Raw genomic sequence first — 23,050 nt, forward strand, 5'->3', positions numbered from 1 at the left:
TAATAGTGACGTAAAAGAACACGGGGCCATGTACTCTTGGATAAGCAGAAGGAAGAGTGGAAGAGGAATGAGTACATTAATCGGCAACGGTGGAGGTGGATATGTAGCACCCACTAGAAAGAACCGATCCGCTTTTACGAGCTTAACGAAAAACGGGGGATAGAACATGTAGGAAGCGGCAAAGAGCGGCGAGAAGGTTAGGAGAGAGAGAGAGAGAGAGAGAGAGAGAGAGAGAGAGAGAGAGAGAGAGAGAGAGAGAGAGAGAGAGAGAGAGAGAGAGGGAGAGGGAGAGGGAGAGGAAGAGGGAGAGGGAGAGGGAGAGGGAGAGGGAGAGGGAGAGGGAGAGGGAGAGGGAGAGGGAGAGGGAGAGGGAGAGGGAGAGGGAGAGGAGAGGGAGAGGGAGAGGGTGAGGAGAGGGAGAGGGAGAGGGAGAGGGAGAGGGAGAGGGAGGGGGAGAGGGAGAGGGAGAGGGAGAGGGAGAGGGAGAGGGAGAGGGAGAGGAGAGAGAGGAGAGGGAGAGGGAGAGAGAGAGAGAGAGAGAGAGAGAGAGAGAGAGAGAGAGAGAGAGAGAGAGAGAGAGAGAGAGAGAGAGAGAGAGAGAGAGAGAGAGAGAGAGAGAGAGAGAGAGAGAGAGAGAGAGAGAGAGAGAGAGAGAGAGAGAGAGAGAGAGAGAGAGAGAGAGAGAGAGAGAGAGAGAGAGAGAGAGAGAGAGAGAGAGAGAGAGAGAGAGAGAGAGAGAGAGAAAATGTGCTTGCGGTATAAATGTGACTCGTGCTAGTACCATCAATCGTTCGCTTTCTGACTTCGAAACTTTTAGTGCTCTTTTTGGTCTCTTCTGGCAATTTAGCGTTACCAAAAAGTATCCCTTTGGCTATCAATCTCATCCGAGTCTTTACGGTCCACCGGCACTGTCAGTCGTGACGAGATCCGCTTTTGGTAAAGAAAGGGAAAAAGAAAATTGAGGTGAGTTTCCGAAGATACGGGACCGACGCTACCAAAGTTAAACAGCGTAAATCTGAGCAGAAAACCCTCCCCATCAGCAACATGACAATCGTGAGTATCAATTGAAAATCATTAACTCATATCTTCTTCCACAATTTTTTATTTCTTTCTTTCTTTATTTATTTAATTATTTATTAAATTATTTTTTTCGTCTGAAGATTTGAATAACGTTCTGATTTAATTTCTCTACCCAACAAAAATGCGAGTCAATTCAAACAACACCAACATATTTAATAACATGCAATTGCGAAAATTGTATCCGTATGGAAGATTATAAAAAGTTTGATAAAAAGCTGGATAGGGTCTTTTTTATGAAAAATTTGTGGTCGTCGATCGCATTGCGAATCAAACGCGCGTACTCGAGTTTATTGTTGCGATAGGGAAGCAGTAAAAATTGAAGGGTGAACAGTGCATCAAGTTTGGTACATCTTCACGTGAAAATATTCTTGCGACTGCCCTCAATTACTGTTCTTCGCATTGCGTTGCTACAAAACAATCTAACTATTTTTATAGAGTAGATCAAATTAATTTCGAACTATTTTTTGGAAAAGAGAATAAAAAAAAACCAGTTTTATTTTTTTAATAAAAGATTCGATGTAAATTTTTTCAGACTAAGATACATTTTTTGCGATGACGCGAAAGATTGCGTCTATACATATTTACTCGACTACTTTATTTTTTGGAAACATGTTATACATAATCAAAACTTAAACTTAAACTTTGCCGAGTAATAAAAATATAAAAAAATTAATATGGCGTCTACAACAATTTCTGCAAAACTCCATTATTTTGCACGGGTAACAACTTTCTGAAGGCGGGGATAATTAATAAAACAAATATACCTTTTTTTATTCTAAATTACTGGACCAACCTAATTTTTTATCTTTATTCTTTATTCTCACGTAATTTTTACGTACATTTTTTACATTAGACGTAAAGAATTAATTCTTAACGTGTAAACGCACATCACTGGTAATTACTCCTTATTTTACCACCCAGTCTATAGCTCGCAATTGTTTGCTATATTCTCTTCTCCATCCTTCTTTTAAATAACTTGAAGTATCTTCTTCTTTTATCCATTTATACCATTTGTTACATTTTGACTGCATTATCTTTTTTTTTTTTTTTTTTTTTCTTTTTCTTTCTTTTCCATTTCCTTATACTAGTCTTCTTTCATCTATTTTTCTTCTTTATCTCTTCTTTCTTTATTCCTTTTTTTTCAAAAAATTCTTTTTTTCCTTTTCCCATCTTGACATCTCTACTCTTCTTCTCTCTCTTTTTTCTATTTCTCCTTTATATTTTCTTGCAATTCCTCAATCACCGTATATCTGTTGCATCGCAGCAGGTTGTGTAAGGTTTGTTCTCCAGACAGGACGTTTTGTAAGCGGTAGAAAATAAAGATGTAGATTGTTAGTAGTTTAATCGTCGTTTTTTTTGGCGTTGTCCTTAATTACATTTTGCGCGTAAGATAGATATACAGACGGAGGTACGTGCCTCTTGTTTGATCGAATGTTTTATAATTTAGTTTTGTTATTGTTTTTTTTTAAATATTTTTGTTTAATTGGTTTCTTGTTTTTTTTAAATTTATATTTTTTGGGGTTTTTTTTATTTTTATTATTTTTTAGTTTTTTTACAGTTTTTTTGTTTTTTTTTACAAAGTTTATTTTACATACATTATAATAGCTAATTCTTTTTTGTAGCTTTGCTTTTTCTGTTAATATAATTGGTTTCTTATTGTAACATAAATCATTGTAAACCTTCCATCGTCCAGTTATTCAACAAATATACGCTATGTAATGTTGTATAAATTTTGGATCTGATGTACCAATATACTCTATAATAGATACAAGTTTATAATTAAACTCACTGGTTATTAATGTTAAGATTCATTATTTTGAACTGTAAATATATTATCCAATTTCAGTAACCTGCTAATACAGATTGCGTGAGTGAATCAAATGAACATGTATTATACAAATTCACATCAGCTTTTCCTATACGGATTCGTCCCAACAATTGTCCATTTTTAAGCAATGGTAAATCATTGTTCTTATTTGGTTCTTATTTAGTAGTGGTAGTAGTGGTAGTAGTGGTAGTAGTGGTAGTAGTGGTAGTAGTGGTAGTAGTAGTAGTAGTAATAGTAGTATTTGCTATGCTCTATTATGCCTAGGTTATGCAGATGTGCCCTGAATGTTCCGTGTTCTGTTAATATAATAAATAGATAAAGTTCCGAAAAGCGCCTAACCCTGATTCCAAGGATATTCAGGGGGGATATGTAACTTTTCACCTTGATTACAAATATCAAGGTCAGAATTGGCGAAAACTCCATATTATGGTGTTTAAAAAAAAAAAAAAACATTCAAGTATAAGCGCGTCAATTTAAAATAAGCGCGTATACGAGTTGTAAACGAATGCATATACAACCGCAGATGTGTGATCAGTAATGAAAAATGCTTACTAGGAAGTTCGGCCCCCCTGCGGGGGGGCTTCACGACTGTTAAAACTAACCTAACCTTACCCGACCGAGAGAAATACTTTTTAAAGAAGCGTATGTCGCTGTATGTGGCACTATGAATTTTGTGACAATGAACAAACATTTCGATGCATATTGAACCGCACATGTGTGATTGTTGGGATACTGGTTGGTTAATAAATAGAAGTACACAAAACATAGAAAATAAAATGTAAATGTATTTAATGTAATGCGTATTGTAGCACGGCATAAGGCAGACTGATCATCGGAGGAGAAGTTTATACCATGAGGACCGCGTCCGCGTTATCTTATTCGCATGGCTCAGTTTACATCTGGCCTTGTAACGTATCGCTACTTAATATAGAATAAACCTTTAATTATATAAAGAAACTATTCTTTTTTATAACAGTGATTAATAATGAAAAATGCCCAATAGGAGGTTTGGCCCCCTTGCGGGGAGCCTCACGACTGTTTAAACTAACCTCATCTATCCTGACCGAGAGGAATACTTTTTAAAGAAGCGTATGTCGCTTCATTATGCCGAACATTTGCGGTTCTACATGCATTCGTTTACAGCTCATATGCGCGCGTATTTTAAATCGACGCGCTTATACTTGAATCTTTTTTTAAAAAATAAACACCATAATATGGGGTTTCCGCCAACTCTGACTTTGATATTCGTAATCAGGGTAAAAAGTTACATAACCTCATGGAGTGACCTTGAATGTCGGGGGTGTGGGCTTGTAGAAATTCCACAACGAAGTTTCATGGGTTTTTTGAGTTTAACACCATAATATGGGGTTTCCGCCAACATTGATCTTGATATTCGTAATCAGGGTGAAAAGTTACATGTCCCCCTGAATATCCTTCAAATCAAGGGTAGGCGTTTTTCGGAACTGCACCTGGGTTGTTCCATCAGAAGCTTTGCTTGCCGGCATCCCAGTTCGTTTTTCCACGCCTTCCCGTGCCTTATCTTAAGCAGCTCCCTAATAAATCTTTTTTCCGTGACAAAAGAGACGTACACCTCCCGCCCTGCAGGATCCATTAAAGTTCCCTGCTTGGCAAGTTCGTCAGTTACCTCATTGCCATGGATGCTCTGGTGTCCAAAAATCCATACCAGGGTGACTTTATTTCTCCCAGCTTGCTTATTGCCCTCATACAGTTCCAGACCGTCATTAATTCCGTGCTTTGTTTTACTAGGGCATTGATTGCTGTTCTGCTATCAGAGCAGATGAATATCTTTTTACTGTTTATTTGGTCAGCAATCTGTATTCGCGCACACTCGGCAATTGCTGTAACCTCGGCTTGAAAAACCGTGGCGTACTCTCCAAGAGGCAGACCAAATCTATATTTCCTCGTAGGTCCATAAATTCTTGCCCCATGGCGGTTATCTTTTCCCGAGCCGTCTGTAAACCATACATCAGGTCTCAGTCCGTTCAGGAAGTCTGCTTTCCTCCATTGTTCCCTGGAAGGTATTAGTACCTTTGCGGTTCTCCCTTCCTGGTATCTTCTGGGGATTCTGTCTTGTTTATTTGTGAAAGAAGGGCTGTTCAGGAAACCGAGCGCCGTATGGTCAATCCCAGTGTCCTTCCACTCTCCCTGACAATGTAATCTATATGCCGTTTGTCTGGCGTTGTGAATGATTAGCTAGTCCAGAGGGTAAATACACAGCGCCACTAGTAGTACCGCCGTGGGTGTCGTTTTTTGAGTCCCCACTGCAGCCATCAGGTAACATCCTTGTATGCTCTTCAGTAGGTTCTTCGTCGCTACCTTTCCCACTCTGGGCCACCATATCACTGCTGCATATGTAAGCCGGAGTAATAGCCCCTAGATATTTCACTGAAGTTATGTAGTTCAGTTTTTTCCCCCACAGTTTTAAAAGGCCTGATGGGTTCCGGTTTGTATTTTCTGGTGAATATTATGGCTGAGGTTTTCTCGGGATTAACCGTAAGTCTCTTAGTCTAGCAACAGTTTTGTGTGATCTTGAGTGCTCTGTCTATGAGCTTTTCAAGGATCGGTAGAAATTTCCTTTTTGCTATTATGGCTATGTCGTCTGCATAGCCATAGGTGAGGACTCTTGCTGCTTCTAGTTTGTTTAGCAGCTCATTTACCATAATGCTCCACAGCAGTGGAGAAAGCACTTCTCCCTGTGGGCATCCTTTTGTAGGTGTTCCTTGGACTGAGACTCTTTCATGCTCGACGTTCAGCCTTCTGTTCGCGAGCATACTCTTGATTCAGTCAATTAGTGCCTCTGATATATCATGTTTGGTCAGTGCTTCTTGTATCACCTTGTATGAAATGCTATCGAAAGCTTCCTCGATGTCCAAGAAGACCCCCAATGCATAGCCTTTGTCCTCCAGCTGACCTTCAATCCGTCCTACTAGTCGGTTCAGTGCCGTTTCTGTCGATTTGCCCTCTTAGTAGGCGTATTAACAGGGGGCCAGCGGGTGTTGGATCAATGGCCCTCTTTTCAGATACCCATCAACCAGCCTCTCTAGTGTTTTTAATACAAAGGAGGTCAGGCTGATGGGTCTGTAATCTTTGGCAATAATGTGCACGTTTCTCCCTGGCTTGGATATGAAAACTACTCTAGTTCCTCCCCATGTTTCGGAACATATCTCAGAACTATACTAGTTCTAAGTTTTTTTGTTAGTGGTCCCATCAGCACCCCTAGTCTTTTTTGTAATAGGGCCGGTAATATACCGTCTGGTCCCGTTACTTTGTAAGAGCCCAATGAGTTTACTGCTCATTCTATCCTTTTGAGATACACGATTTTGGTTGCAAGTGTCCATTTCCTGGGCTTTTTTTCCTTGTAGCCTGTCTTACTTTGTCTCATCCGTAAACCTGGAAAGTGAACTTCCATCAAGTGTTTTAGTGTGCTTTGCACGTTTTTCGTATAATCGCTATTCGGTAGCTTTATACAGCCTAAATCCGATTTATTATTTATGCTGAAGATTTTACTTAGTCTCAAGGCTTCTGCTGTTTCTTCGATACTTTTGCAATAATCCCTCCAGCTTTTGCGCTTGGTTTTGGTGATGGCTTATGTTAAGGATATTAAATAGATTCGCGTGTTTTTATTATACATTTATTATTAAATTGTCTTGTGGCCCTGAAATAATTTTAAATCTCAATGTTAGAGATAAGATACGTACACGGACTACCAGAGATAGCGTTCGGCGGTACGCTAGTCTCTCCAATCTGAGGCGACGGCGGTATACGTGCGCTAGCGCGTCACGCTTCACACAATGAAGCATGCACGTGTGCCGCGGAGCGCCGAGGAGATCGAGAGGACGGGGGAATTGTAGTGGGGCGCGATTTAATGCTCCATCCTTTAGAGAACCGCGTGATGGAGAGAGAACGCTATAGGTTAGGCACGGGATCAAAGCGGTATACAATAGCGCTCTCGCTTGCAAGCGTTTGTTTAGATGCGAGCATTAAGAACAGACATATATGCTGCTCGAACGCTGGCGTTTCGTCTGTTCTTTCCGCATACACCACGTGCGGTCTGTTTTTTCTGTATATACCGCAAACAATAATATATCCACGTGCACCGCGCGCCGACATAGCGTTTAAATGTAATGAAGTAAAAGTCATTTAGTAATGACATATTTTGAATAAAAATATGTTTTCTATTTACTTAAACTGAAATTAAAATTAAAATAATTTTAAAATGTTTAACATAAAACATTTTTTTGTTACATTTTATTTTTGTATTTAATATATTAAGATTTAAGATGATTTATCATTAATTTAAAGTAAAATTAATAATTTATATATTAAAATGGCCATGTAATAATACTGACAGTACTGTCTTGAGAAAAACTAAAAAGCAGTACTCACACAAATTTGCTCAACTGTTTTTTGGATTTGTGTGTGTGCTGCTTCGCGATTTTCAATTGTTAAACAGGCTACAATTGTTTATCATTTTTTGTGGTTTTGCGAAACGAAGCGGATGCGAAGTGATTATTGTGATAGTGAATTTTGTTAATAACGAAATGGCTCCAATCTTGTGCTCAGAAATTCGGGGACGAATTGTCGGACAGTGGCAGACGGGAAGATCAATAGCAGAAATTACTGCTGATATTCCGTGCTTTGAACCTACTGTTCGACGATGGATACGACAATTTACTGAAGACGGGGATCATGCTTTGCATGATCATCGTACAGAAAATCGTCGTCTTCGTATTACTACAGCAGAAGAGGACGAGACCATCGTCGCTCGCGTTGTGGATTGTCTTTTTGGCACCGTCCAAGAGGCAATCAACGCAGCGGAAGTTTAAGTGTCCGTGAGTACCGCCCGGCAACGTTTAAACAAAGCCGGGCTATACTGCTATCGTCCCGCCCACAAAATTCCGTTGACTCCTGATCATCAGGAGCAACGGATCGCGTTCGCGTTAAAGAATTTAGCGACGAGCCGTGCGGAGTGGGAATCCACGATATGGACCGATGAAAAGGTCTTCGTATCGTGTGATGACTACAGGCCACACGTATGGCGTCCAAAAGAGCAACGGTTGAACCCGAATCACGTTGTGCTTCTCCACAGAAGTGGAAGGGAATCGTGTGCAATGTGGGGATGGATATCCGGTACTGCAATCGGAGAATTGGTACACATTCTTGAGAGAATGAACTCGACAGTGTATATTCGCATACTGGAAGAAGTTCTTCTTCCTTCAGTACGCGCAATATACCCTGAAGAGGATATGCCAATTATCCGATTAGTGCAGGATAATTCCGCTGTCCATACGTCACGTGAAACACAAGTGTGGTTCTGGGATCATCCCGAGATTCTTTTGATCGATTGGCCAGCTTGTTCGCCCGATTTGAATTTAATAGAAAACGTTTGGGCTCAAATGGTTCAGCGATGGGAACCACGAAGGGATAGGACGACAGCAGCATTGGTCGACCATGCAAAGGAAGTTTGGGAAGGACTTCGGTTCCAACCAGACTTTCTCGCAAACTTGATTGATTCGATTCCTAATCGTCTCAATCAAGTGATCGACCGGTCCGGATAGTGGACAGATTATTGAAGTCTTTCTCCGCAGTTTCGCCCATGAACGGCCTTTTTCAGGGTCGACAAATATTTACGATTGATCGACCTACTCAGGATATCAAATTGTCTTTCTCAAGACATAAAAAATTCAAACTGTTCTTTTCAAGACAACATTAAAAGTTTTACTTGTCTTTTTCAAAACAGCGGCCGGAATTATAAATTGTCTTTTTCAAGACAAGATTGAATTTAAAATATTAATTTTATTAATGTTGAAAGAATCACAAGATTTAAAGTAAGCGCGCCTCGTGCACCGTGTTTATTGCGTTTATTAAATGTTTTTAGATGCCAATTCTGTCTCCCGCTCTCATTAGTATATTGAGAAGTTCACACCATTAACGGGTGTATTTCGTCTGTTCTTTTTAAAAAACAGTTGTGCGTAGCGGTCGCTCGCGTTTCCTTAGTAATAAAAAATTGAGTATTTCTATATATTCAAGTTAATCGCTGTTCTTTCTCTTTAGATAATACACGCTGTGTTACTTTTGTGACGTTTATTCTGGAGGTGGCCGGAATAAGTACGTCTGCAGCCGTCAGGCTCGTTTTGTTCATTGCGCCGCAAAAGGCCATTCTGTTCTTTGTGTTACACGTCGAAAAGCACGTGATTTTTGCGCCTCATAGGCCAACTAAAAGAAGCGTCTTAAGGACGACCGAGCATTGCGCAGCTAATCTAAGCTGCTTCGCTAGCCCTGTTTGTGGGCGACCGCATTTTTCCTTTCAGCGAGAATTATTCGTTATTATTTATTACCGAGGAGCGGCATTATACGAGGAATATAACAATTAATGAACTTGCCTGTTACACGGATAAGGCGAGTCATTCTGTAAGAGGAGCGCAAATCTGAGAGAGAAAATTAGAGAGGCGTTCGTTGATGCCCATTTGAATAAATTAAAGCGTGAGTTTATCGTTTCATAACTAATTTGGTAATACGGTCACTTTCTTCTAATTGATTTCTTTTCATTATGTAGATGTTACAGTTACATATTTCAAAAATACATTTTTATGTTTTGTCATAACTAATTCGGAGTAACGGAAGCTTGGACCGAAAGAACAGGAGACTGAATATAAAAATTAATACGATAATTGTTATTGTATACAATACAAGAAATGTTAGAATATCAGCTCCAAGCATTTATACTTTTAATTATACATTTTTTAATAATTAAACATATCTTTTTTCAGGAATAATATTCTAAAAATTTGTTATCTCGGCGCTTCGCGGCACACGTGCGCGCACGCCGCCGTCGGCGCAGACCGGAGAGACTAGCGTACCGCCGAACGCTATCTCTGGTGGTCCGTAGTGATGCGCACGAGACAAAACAAGACGAGATTTAAGCAATCTTAATCTCGATCTTGAAAAATCTTGAAAATATTATCTTGATCTCGAAAATTCGAGAATCTCAAATATATGATCTCGATCTCGATCTCGATCTTGACAAGATTTGACGATACATAATTAACAGTGTATTTCATATAACATAAAAAAACTATACGAAGCTTTCTTATATTATTTGGAACACACTGTACATGAGTTCATATTTACTATTTACATTTTATGATTTTATTACTTAAATTTGTAAATATAATTTTTTAATTAATATAAACAAGAAGTTTTTAAGAAATAATTTTATATTAATGTCTTACAGAAGTGAGAAAAATAATTTAATCAGTAAAAATACAAAAGTATATAAATGAATGTTTCAGAACAAAAGTATATAAAGTTATTTTAGTAAATTTGACGTATACCATGAATTCAGGCATATCAGTGATCTGGCAGATTCACCAGTTAGCTGATTACAATGTTTCCGTATAATTAATCCAGCTTTCGAAAATAGTCGTTCTGCTGGAACAGATGTAGCTGGCGTTCCTAGAAAATTTCGAGCCATTTTCGATAAGCATGGATACTCATGTAAATGAGTTGACCACCATGCCAATATATCTACATCTTTGTCCGCTCTTCTTGTATTATAATATTTTGTCAATTCGTTTCTCCAATCGGAATCGCTAACAGATTTTTCATATATTAAACTTAAATCAATATCATCGTCGTTATCAGTCGAGGAATTACGTATATCATCGTTTAGAGAACTTTTTAAAGAAATAAAATATTTGTTCTTATATAAATCTTCAAATTTTTTTATACTTTGTTCCTTCATTTCTTGTCCCCATGTTGTGGCATTAAAACTTTCAATTTCATGTCTTGGATCTAGCACGAGGCAAATACAATAAATCCAGTTAGATTTGTGGTAATGTTTTAATAATTTATCTCGATCAGCTTGATATGCATTCAATAATTCAAATTTATTAGTGCGGTTCAAAGTTTGCAACTTATTTTCAATTTTATCTAAAAGCATATTGAATGCTACTATGACGTACAGTAAGGATATGAATCTGTCACAGCCAAGAACCGTAGATACAGTTTTAAAATATTTTAAAAATCTTTGAACTTCTAAGCACAAAGACCATTCTTCTTCGAAAAGTGAATACATGTGAAATGCATTATTACTTTGAAATAAACTAATCAGTGCAGGCTTCAATAATAATGCAACTTTCAGCATGTCATGAGTTGAGTTCCAGCGTGTGCACACATCGATTTTTGGTGACAAAAACTTCGTATCGGTCATAGTACATGCACTTTTCAACATATTTCTACTTTGTTCTGATCTTCTTAATTTACAAAAGAGAGCCCTAATTTTTTTAATGGGCGTATTGAGAGCATCATTATTTGTTGTAGCCGCATCTGCATCCGTATCGGAATGGTCGGAATCACTTTCTTCGCACTTTTCCGGATCATCTTGCAAATGCAATTCACGCAGCATATCCTGAACTCCCAAGTTTAAGATGTGTGCAAAGCATTGAAAATGACTGTCTTCACAATCGAAGTCGATACCTTCACTTTGCAGAAGTAAGTGTAGCTCTCGAATAAAAACGGTATTGCTAGCAGCATTATCCAAGACGATACCTTGAATCTTCGACTCAATAGAGAAGTTTATTAAGGAATTATAGAATAACGTTGCTATATCCTTGCCAGTGTGGGCTCCGTTAGACGGTACAAAGTCTAAAACGATAGACTGCAGTTTCCAGTTTGCATCAATAAAATGAGCAGTAATTTCATAATAGGACTTTCCCGCGATGGATGTCCAACCATCAACCGTAAAAGAAATTTTTGAATCATTAGCTTTTAATATATTAATTACTTCATCTTTCTTTTTTTCAAATATTTCCAATGTTCTCCTTTTCATAGCATCACGTTTGAGATAATTAAAATTAGGACTTAATGTAGTAAAAAAATCCTGTGTGACAGTATCATCAAAAAAATTAAATGGCAAATATTTTATTGCTAACCATTGCACGACTTTTTCTGCAAAGTTAACATTACTACACGAAGTCTGAAATTAAAAATAAATATTATTTATTAACATTATAGATATTAAAAAGAAAATAATCAACCAAATCTATAAATCTCAATAAAATATTAATTTGAGTTGTAAAAAAATTTGATTCAATTATAAAATAATTATTAAAGTAAAATAAAAATAAAAATAATGTATTATTGCTAACCAGTATACAAATTTTAAAAATTAAATTTTTTTTTAATTTATTACATTTACGTATATTTATTTCTTTATTTTTTATTATTTTTATTACTATTTATTATTATTATTATTTATTATTATTATATTGTAGTTTATTTAAAATTTACTAAAGTTACTTTCGGCTGCAGAAAATGTAAAAATTGTTGTTGACTTTTTGATTGTGGAAAGGAATCATATAATTTATCAAATTCTTTTTTGTGAGCAATTTTTAAATGTCTTTTTAATCCTGTAGTATTTGAATTTTTCATTTTAATTATTTTCTTCACTTTTTGCTCTTTGCATAATTTACACACCCCAAATTTTTCTTTTTTATCATCTACATCCACATTATAAAATATTGAAAGTTTTGTTCTTTTTGGTGTAGATGTAGAAGACGATGCTAAAAGGTCTTGACTATCATTAACATCGTTATTGTCACTGTCAGAATCTAAAATATCAAATAATGGTTTAATATGTAGTTTTCCTACTATACAGGGTGTCCTGCGAAAAAGCGGAAAATCTCTCGGATGTAGGTAGATATTAAGAATATAAATATAAAAGTTCTATAGCAATTTGTCGAATGCGCCATATTAACATTAATACGAATTATTTTAATCTAGCAAATAAGAGCACGCTCTTATTCGTTCGGTTATAAAAATTTGTAACAATGTTAAGATTACGAATTCGACAAATTGCTATATAACTTTTATATTTATATTCTTAATATCTACCTACATCCGAGAGATTTTGCGCTTTTTTGCGAGACACCCTGTATACCATATATAAATACAAATAACATAAACAAACCTGCCCTTAGCTTTACTATATAATATACAGTAGCATATAATATAAATATAAAGTAGCATTATTTCTTACCAGATGCATAATGCTGACGTTTAGACATTGTAGTATTTACAAATTTTCTTCCACTTTTAATACTAACAAAATTGTCATTAAAATAAATCTAAACCGTGGTCTAAATCGTCTTTCACTCACAATTCACGTATTACAGGCAACAAACCGGGTATTGATAATCGAGAAAAGATCCAGAGATGATAATGACACCATTAAATATGTCACCATTAAGTAAGATAAAAAAATAGTTGCCACTCACTCGTGCATACCGGTTGTCAAGAGTAATAAAAAAACAGAATCGCAAACAAATTGTTTTTGCGGCTTCGAGCCAAGCGCCGAGCGCTAGCACAACATTACCGACTGTAAACTCGACATTCCAATCACGGCACTTATGTGTCATCGATCGGTAAAATCATATTGTAAAAATGTAAAATAATAAAATATTTTATTAAAATTTTGACAAGAATTTTAAATATCTTGATCTCGTCAAGATCTTGAGATCCTGAATCTTAATCTCGATCTTGAATGTTACAAGTAACCTCGATCTTGAATCTCGTCTCGATTTCGAGACGAGATCGAGACGAGATCGAGATTTATCTTGTCTCGTGCGCATCACTAGTGGTCCGTGTACGTGCCGATCATATGTATTTGCAACTAAGGCTGCTGCCTCACTCGCATTCGAACAGTGAATAAAGAAGCTTCTTATATCCTATTAATTGCAGTTTATTAACACTTTTTTCATACAATTATTATCCACGGGCAAATTTCAACAGCTTTGCTGTATTCCCTTTGGGCTTGTCTACAGTTCTCCCAGTGGGCAGCTCGTCCAGTACTTTTTGCCTTATTGAAGAGACGTCTCGTGGTCGACACATTAGCTTTACCAGCTCCTGGTTCCACCATAGGACCCTGGTCTTACCACTCTTTAGTCTCTCCGGGAAACTGTTTTCATAAGCCTTGGTTATTACTTCCCCAAGGCTCTGTGCTGCTTTGTCCAAATTGTCTTTGATGTGAAATCTGGTTGAGATTCTGGTTACTTGGGCAGTTAACTCCGCTCTGTAATCTTTCCACCTGGTTTGTCTTGGGTTTCTTCCCTATATTGTCTCTGTTTCTGTTTGCAGGGTGTAGCGTATACTTCGGTGATCCAATCCTGAAGGTTCATTTAAGACTCTCCAGTCTCTCACCAAGCCCACCAAACCCCCCGTGCAAAGCGATATATCGATAACTTCATGTCTTCTTGAGTTCATGAAGGTGAAGTCATTGCCTCGGTTGAGAATGATCAGCTCGAAGCTAACAATGAATTCATGTAAGCTTTCACTCCTTGGGTTGATGTCCGTGCTCCCCCAACTTAAATGATGGGAGTTTGCGTTACAACCCAAAAGTATTTTGCATTTTTCGATCTATTTCGACCAGTTTACTCACGCTTTCCTACAGCGGTGATTCCGGGGAGTTATAAGGCATGTATATTGACCCGATGTACAATTCCCTGGTTTTCCCGTCGATGTTGCAACGTCTGATCCGTATCATTGTCTAATCCTCTTCATTGACAGTGGATTCGCAAAAAATTCTTAGGAGTTTCTTTGTTCCAGAAATCGATTGTATGGGTTTAATCAAGAACTTATCAATTCGAAGATTTTGATCATCTTTCAAAATCAAGTTCTTTAATTCCCGGAAATATTTTTCATTTTGTGAAGAAGTTGCAATCGTACCACTTGGCGCAAACACGGATGTCAAAAGAGTAAAATGTTTATATATGTGGACGTTGATGGTGTCCAGCCTGCGCTACAAGTCGCGCAGAGTAGGGGTCACAATTAAATAACAGAAAGGCAAACACTTGATAGTAAAATGTAATAAATTAAATATATTTAACAAAAATATAAAAGAAATAACAGGCAATTATAAATAATAAGAAAAGCAGAATGCAAATAATAATAAAAAGCGGTCCTCTCATACGAGGAAACAAGAACCGGTCGTTATAGACCGTATCGCACTTATCTGAGTTCCGCATGAGTGGAAAGACGCTATTCGGCAGCAAACGCAAGAAGGGCTCGCAATTCGCAAATAGCCTGGCCAGGCTTGGGTACGCAGTGTTAGCACGGATGCACTCGACGCACAAACTTTCCAAAATGCGTCTGCGCTGTACAATCTAACAAGATAAAGTAAAGATAAAATAGTAAAGAAAAAAATGCGCGAGATCGTTGCTAAAGAAGTCAACAAAACCGTTGTCAAGGAGAAACACTCGTGCCATCTAGTTATAAAGCCCATACATAAGTGCGAAATTCAAAATTAACTTAACAATTCTTTTAACATAATTTGGAAAAATTGCTTTAAAAAATTTGTAGAATTACTTCCAACACTACATAATCTAAAAAAATAAAATTTTTTTTTTTAATTTACATACCGCTATACTTTAAGTTCTTGCTTTATAATTCTATTAAACAATAAATTAGTTGCTGGAAATGAAAACTCCATGAATTTTTTATAACAAGAGACATACGAGTGTGTAAACCTAAATCTCACCGATTATAGCTAAGAGATTTGGAATCGAATATTTTTCCAATCTAAAAATGAATTTACGCAACAGTCAAAGTCCATTGACTGCTCTATTACGTAACGCGCGCGGAGCAAAACGCGCTGACTATTCAGCTTCGATGCGATTTAATGTTAAACATGATCAAATGCGATATTATTGATTATACAATATTGCGCAATTATTATACCAATTTGCATTGGATAAATGAAATTCAAAATTAGTTTGGCTTTGTGTGTGTTACGTCAGGAGGATTAATTTTTATTTAATTAATCAATTGGAAGGAATTCCTCGGAATGGTCTGTGCTGGTAGGGTAGGGAGGTGACGTACCACCGAATTTATGTGAGATTCGAAATTCGAATCTACACGTTTTACGCGCAGATTATTTTCCGGATTTCAATTGAGCGCGTAAGTGGTTCTTTTTAGAGAAAGGAAATGAATCCTTATTCTCTGGGATAGAACCGGGCGTGATTGATCGCTTAGGCAGGATAGTTTAGGGTAATAATTAAATAATTAGTCCACGATTTTAATAACACTAATTAACAATTTAATTAAAAATAAATGACTCTAATTACAAAAAAATTGAAAATAATCTATGGATGACAAATAAACAATTCAAAAAACTCATACAATTCATTTAAAATATAAAAATAGAGTAAAAGTTTTTACTTTACAAATCAAATAATACGAGAACGGTAATGTACGAATGAGTAAATATAATTTTAGCATTGCGGTGTTGAGTTCTTTACAATATTTAAATGGGTGTAAGGGTGTGCATGTGTGTATATGTGTGTGTGTTAATCTATTGTGACCTCTTCGATTTCCACCACCCTCGCGGTGGATCTCGGGAAAACGAGGTCAATTAATCGCATCGGAGCCAGGAAAGGAAATTCCACCCCGGGATAATAAATGAAGAAATGAGAATCAGGATCAGACCGAGCTGCCTGAATCCTGATCTCTTCTGGCTCGAAGTGGTCAGGGCCGATGGAGAAGGCCCTTTCCGGGACAGGATCTGTCCACGGAGTACAGGCCCTGCGGAGGAGCTCCAGGAGAGGATCTATAACCTCTCTCGGTTCTGGATGCTCCTCGAGGATCTCTATACTCGGGACTGGAGATGGAGGTTGATCGGGGAAGTCTACTCCCGGGAGAGAGATTGAGTCATCTTCACCCAGAGAGTCGGCTTCCTCAGGTTCGAAGGGAAAAGGAGGTGGTGAAAGAGGAGAGGAGCAGGCTCTTGGCTCATCTCCGGGAAACCGTGGCTCAGAGATGAGGGAAGAATTTGGAGTATAAGAAGGAGTCGTGGGGCGGAATAATTCCGATCCAGGCTCCGTGGACTGAGACGAAAGATTTCGGTCGTCGGAAGGATTCGCAACTGACTCCTCTTCTTCTGGGAAATAGCCGAATAACGGCTCCGGATCGCCGCGGATAGGAGATGGTGGCGGTGGGCCTGGACGAGGAGACCAAGGTCTCTCCTCGTGGCGCGCGGGAGACACAAATACCTCTTCACTAGGTGCCGCCGCGAGCAGGTATTGCACGAAGAAGCGGCGGACTAATTCTCTCAGATTTTTGATCTGCTTATTCCGCCGCGCCCGACTCTTCCTCAAAGTTTTCTTATTTTGAGATTCCACTAAAATTATTAATTGATTAAAATTAAATCTGAATTGAATTTTTGGAATGTTTAATAACTATGGAGGGAAGGAGATTCGTCATCGACGAATTCCGAAGGTCTCGATCCGGCCATGAAAGATTCCGCATAATCTGTCTTTGGCGAGAACCGCTTCCCGATTCTTTAGCTGAGAACAGTCGCCAAAGTTCCAGCGATATTTCGCGGAGTTGACCACAGAAAATCGCTAGTTTTTCGACAGCATGTCTCAACCGATGTTCGGGAGCAGATATTCTCACACATTTAACAAATCACGGGAACAATCAGCACAAAATCAAAACCGCGGAGGCTCGACTCAGACATTTCTTTCTCTCAGACAATACTTGAAAACAATTAATTAAGATAAATACATTTAGTGGAATCGTGTTTTTTCGCCCAAGTACATATTAAATCGTTGGAACTTACTTTTAGGAGATCTTCAAAACTGCTTCTTCGGGTTGGCTTGCACACTCAAGACACTCACGTGAGGTTTTAGAAAAACTTGTTCGGTAGTAGCTAAGATGCAAGAGAGCGTGCTCAGCCTGAGCACAAGATTTTATAAGCTCGGAAAAGGGGAGGACTCTTCCCAAATTTTCATTTTTCTGAGATTCTAATCTCTCATTTGCAGAGCTTATTCCTCCACTTTTCCTATCTTAAAATTATTGGGCACTCGCACTTCATCCCTTCTCTATTTTAAGTTTTCGCCCTTAGTTTCTAGATTTTGGTGAGGAGTTCCCGAAATCCATTGGTTTTAAGGAAGTAATGTGCCTACGAAGCACCCCCGCTTCAACGAGTTACCCCTTCCGAGCCTTCCAGAATTTTTCTATCATTTCCATCGAGAGATGGTTAGGTAACTCTTACTTTCCATATGACGTATGGGTACCCAGCTTTATTGCCTTTGCCTGCGTCACATACTCCGGTAATTTCGGGTCTCTCGCGCCCTTGGTTTTTCTAAAGCTCGGGATCGGTACGCAATTACAATTTTTAAAAGAAAGTTATTTTTCCTTTCCTATGACAGACAGGTTATCAAAGTTGAAATATTTATGAGCTCTTAAATTCTGATTTTTTGTGTTATGTCTAGACAAATTCTTTGTCTGACATCCTGTTGGCGCCCGTTCGCAATTTGTTACATGTTTTTTATGCTTCCACGCAACAAATTGTCCGGAATATGTGAACGTCTATTGAATTCATTTTCTGAAGGACTCTGAAATTCCTTTTTTATATTACAATGGACTACGGTCTACCTTCCCCTTAACTAAAATTTTAATATACGTCGAAAAAAAGAGACGCGGAGTCGGAGACGTAACACCCCCCGACTTAGACAAATGTTGGGGTTTTAATTCACAACATTTGCATAAAATAAAGAGTTCTCTTTTTTTCGTAGTTTCATACTTAGTTCTAGGATCTTACATTTTTTCTTTTTAGGCTATCATTTTATATATAGATATTTTAGAAAAATTTTCAATTTGTTCATTTCTCTGTACATATATATATAAAAAAAAATTTTTTTAAACGAAATTCTAATAGTATTTCCTATGTCGACTATAAGTGATTGCAGGCCAAGGTTTATTTTTATTTTTCTTTCGTTTCTGGAACGAATAGATTTTGACGCTACACGGGAGACTTCTTTTAGAGATTAAATCTCCATTAGTCAGGTTTGATTTTAATAGCTTAGGATTGTTCTTGACCTTGTCAAATTTGAAACAGAACAATGTGGCGTTTTTTTTTCGCTCACCATTATGTGTGTGTTCCTTCCAACACTACACTCAAATTTGGGGTCTATTGAACATTTTGATGAATGGTCTCCTGACCGCTCATTTTTGGTTTGGCTACACGCTTTTCCGACTGACGCGTGGCCTTCTCCCCTCCACTCCTCCTTAAGTGGAACTACTGTGTCCTCCTTTTTCTTTTTCTGCAATCTCTTTTTTTCTTACGTTACTAAGGTTTTTTTTTTTATTATTATTATTATTTTTTTTCTTTTTTTCTTTTTTTTTATATATATATATGTGTGCAATTTTTGACTTAAGTGATTAGTTTCATGAGGAAGAAAAAAAAAATGATAGCCTAATATTTTGCTTATCAACTAATACATCCTTAGGAGTATCAATATTACTAGTACGCAATTTAAAATTATAAAAATGTTTTATTAGAATTTACTACAGAGATCCTGGGGACCTTATCTTCCTAAATTCTGGCCGTTCTATTACATTATTTGGCCCTATTATATGATTTATGATTACATTGGAGCTTCTTAGTGCCGCTTCTGCCTGTTCCAATGCATGGGCGAGGTCATGCCTCCGGAAGTCGTCCGGCCGGTGGGTTGAAAAGTCCACCTCGGCGAACTCTCCCCCCGAGGCCCGCCGGATCCTTATTTCTCCCCACTCTTTCTCTATTAGGGCCTTAGTAAGGATGATGTCCCTCTCCGTCCAGCCGGTGGGGGACACTGGCCGGATCCCATGCGCCCCGCACGGAATGGCCTGCCATGGCTGCTCCCTAAATCGGTTCTCGAGGTGGCAACAGTCGAACTTGCGGCGATGTATCTTCCGCCCCCAGTCCTTTAGATGGATGGTGACGTCAGTGTGAGACGTCACCTCCGTGATGATCCCTCGCTGCCACCGTCTCCCCTCCTTTACGGCAACCAGAGTCCCGACATGAACACGATCGGGCGCCATTGTGAGCTTCGTCCCGATCCTCTTCATTCTCATAGTTAGGTAGTCTAGGAGTTCGTTCAACTCGTCCTGCCCGTTTTTTAGTTTCACCCAGAACAACGTGGGCGATTCCACCTCCAACACCATGGCCTCCAGGAACGATCGAGTTAAATGGTAGGTGTTAATTGTTGGAATTGTAGCCTCCATTTTGCAATTAAATCTTCTTTCTTCTTATTCTAAAAACAAGTAGGCTTTAGTAAAAGGGTAAAATAATAAGAGAAATACTTGATGTCAAATTGTTGCATAAGAATAAAAAAACGTTGCATGTACGGAAATACATGAGGAAAAAAAAAATATAACGGCTGAAATTTTAATGTTTTAACTCCAGAGAATAAGTTGCATTTTCCCGGGCAGGTAAAAGTGGATAGCGTCGTTCCGTGTCTGCTTCATGATTTGTTCCAGATTCTTCAACTGGATATAAATCATTATGTATTTGTTTCAAATTCTCTTGTTCCGGCATTACGGGTGCACTAGGTTTCTCATATCTTGGTCTCTTTTCTCCCAGATGTAGTAAGAGTTGAGTTAACGAGTCCCAGATGGCTCCGATTAAATATAATGACCATCCGTATACTGTATGTAATGCATACCCATGAACAAGAGTATCGAGTATTAATTTAATTCCGCGAATACATAGGAATATTCCCAGCATTCCGGCACTGACATTTCCAAAAATCAAAAACTTACTCCACATTTTATTCCATGCGGAGGTGGCTACTTTTTCTATTGATGCCTCGTCCATGAGGTTAGAAATTAATCCTCCATGGATCGACGTAGCTTCTCCCATTACTCCCCTTGCTACTGTGTTAAGTAACGCGGGTCGTTCGGCAGGGAACATTATATGATCTCTCAGATGTTCGAGATCTTTTTCACTGTAAATTCCGCTGGCCGCTAAGGATCCTGGATTTGTATAATGCCATGTAGGTTTAGTCATTGGCTTGATTGTTATTGGAGGTAATGTTCGTTCTGGCGTAGGTATCATTCGATACCATCCGTCATTCAAGAAATACATCGGAGGAATTACTCGGTTACATGAAATTTGAGTTCCAGTTTTCGTCAATATGTGCGTTCGTGGTGACAAGAAATATGTATCGTTACTTCTTAATACCGGTAGCTCGGAATAACACTCTCTTACATGCTGAATTTTAACATCTACTGGCGTGCATTTAATTATATGTACAACTTCGCCTGATATTACGGCCATATAGCCAGGTCCTTTCATTATTTGATATGCAAATTCATCGGGTGAATTAACGGCAATACTCAATGCATTTTTTAATACTTGCTGTTCTAAATTACAGCGTTGTTTTAACACATCTCGATACAGAGAATTCATCTGAGATCGGATATGTTTTTCCACGTATACAAATTTTGAATTCACATAAGTAAATATATCTAAATTCTCAACGGGTAATGGTCGTTTGCGTGCGAATGATTCTCCTTTTGTGGTTTCTAAAATAAGCAGTTTAGGATGTTCTGTTTTTATTAATGTATATCCGCATAAAGGTTCTTCTCCTGTTTTAGTTAAAGCAAAAGTTACGTCGTTAGTTGATAATGAATATACAATTTGTGGTTTTTCATAGAGTGTATCGAGCATTCGGTTAGCGTATCCTTCGTATAGAATGTCATAATTATTGAATTTACAATAATCAGTCGGTAATGTTTGCCAAAATGTGTAACCTCCGTCGATATCTATGCAGTTATTATCTGCATAAGTACAGGCGGTTCCGGATCGTAATCGAATCTGATTTGTTTCTAAATTAACAGTTGCTTGGTGAGTGGTTAAAGTAATGGTAATTATGGCTTGCACTACGACATTGTGCCAGCTGCCATACGGATCAGAGTAATAACTGCCTGAGCATTGTCCGTCCATACTTGTTGTTCCTGCGAGTGTAACTGGTCGCATTATTGTTTGATTCACTTTTAATCCATAAACATGTGTATAAGTAGAGAAAGAAAATGATCCGGTTGCATGCATCTTTTTGCATTGATCTGCTGTGGTTTCGAAAACGTATTCAGCTTGTCCGTTAGTCACAATTGAAGTATGTGAATGCATTCCACAGTAATATACGTGTCGATTAATTGATACTTTGCATTGTATCACTTGCAATCCTTCGAATTTTGATATTTGAAGCAGCTGTATATAAGTTCGGTCTACTTGAGGTTGAGTTAATGGTATATTGCAATTTTCAACGTCTAATAATGATAGAGTCGTAATATTCAAATTCGCAGATCCACAATCGTAGCCAATTATTCCGTTTATTTCAGAAACGTGCATGAAGACAATCGCGCCGATAATCCATTTAAATCTCGAATCCATCTGAAAATACAATTTTATTTTCATTCATTCGGTTTTATGTATGATACTCGTAGCCTATTCGGGTGCACAACTTTTGTATTTTTCTTAATTCTTATCCTCACGTTATTTTTATTCAAAATTTCTAAAACTTCATGAGGCCCAGTGTATTGATTACCGAATTTACCGGGCTTCGGTCCTTTCAATAAAAATACGTAGTCTCCGGGCTTAAAAGTTTTCGGATTTATTTTCCTGTCGTAAAGTTTCTTAGATTTTTCTTTTGCTTCTGTTACATTCTTGAAGGCGTTTGTTTGTAAATTATGGAGCTGTGTAACGAGGCCTATTAAATAATCGTCGTAGCTAGCTAACTTTTCCTCCGGACCGAGAGGTTCGTCCGTCGGTACTCTAGCTATTTTTCCGAATACTAATTCATACGGTGTATGTTTCGTGGCTTCATGTACACAGGTGTTGTAATTAAACATAGCAAGTCCGACCCACTTATCCCATTCCTTTTGCTCATTTGCGTATTGTTTTAAATATTCGCCAAGAGCATGATGAGATCTTTCCAAAGATCCGTTGGATTGTGGGTGAAATGCTGTTGTTCGAAATTTTCGTATCCTAAATATTTTCGCTACCTTTTTAATTAAATCACTTATAAAATTTCTACCTTGGTCGGTCAATATTGCTTTCGGAGCTCCCATTACACAAACAAATCTGTCTACGAATACTTCGGCTATTGTTTCAGATGTCTGGTTTTGTAGAGGTATGCCCATGCAGAATTTTGTTAATTGATCTTGCATGGTCAAGATATATTCATTTCCTCTGTCAGTTTTTGGTAGAGGCCCCACAATATCCATAGCAATTTTATCGAAAGAAGTTCCCGGTGTGTCAGTTATTAGCATGGGCTGTTTAGTTTTTACCCTGACTAATTT

The 23,050-nt window shown here is 38.0% G+C and overlaps 1 protein-coding gene across 1 annotated transcript in view; it reads left to right on the forward strand.

Moving 5' to 3' along the window:
• Nucleotides 1–737: 737 nt before the first annotated feature.
• LOC139108060 (uncharacterized) overlaps nucleotides 738–23,050 on the forward strand; it is a 32,992-nt gene continuing 10,679 nt past the window's right edge. The window contains exon 1 of the mRNA XM_070666062.1: nucleotides 738–1,053. Within this exon, the coding sequence (XP_070522163.1) occupies nucleotides 1,045–1,053 (9 nt within the window). The 5' untranslated portion in view covers nucleotides 738–1,044. The remainder of the gene's footprint in view (nucleotides 1,054–23,050) is intronic.

This window comes from Cardiocondyla obscurior, linkage group LG14, assembly GCF_019399895.1.
Source record: "Cardiocondyla obscurior isolate alpha-2009 linkage group LG14, Cobs3.1, whole genome shotgun sequence".
NCBI lineage: Eukaryota > Metazoa > Arthropoda > Insecta > Hymenoptera > Formicidae > Cardiocondyla > Cardiocondyla obscurior.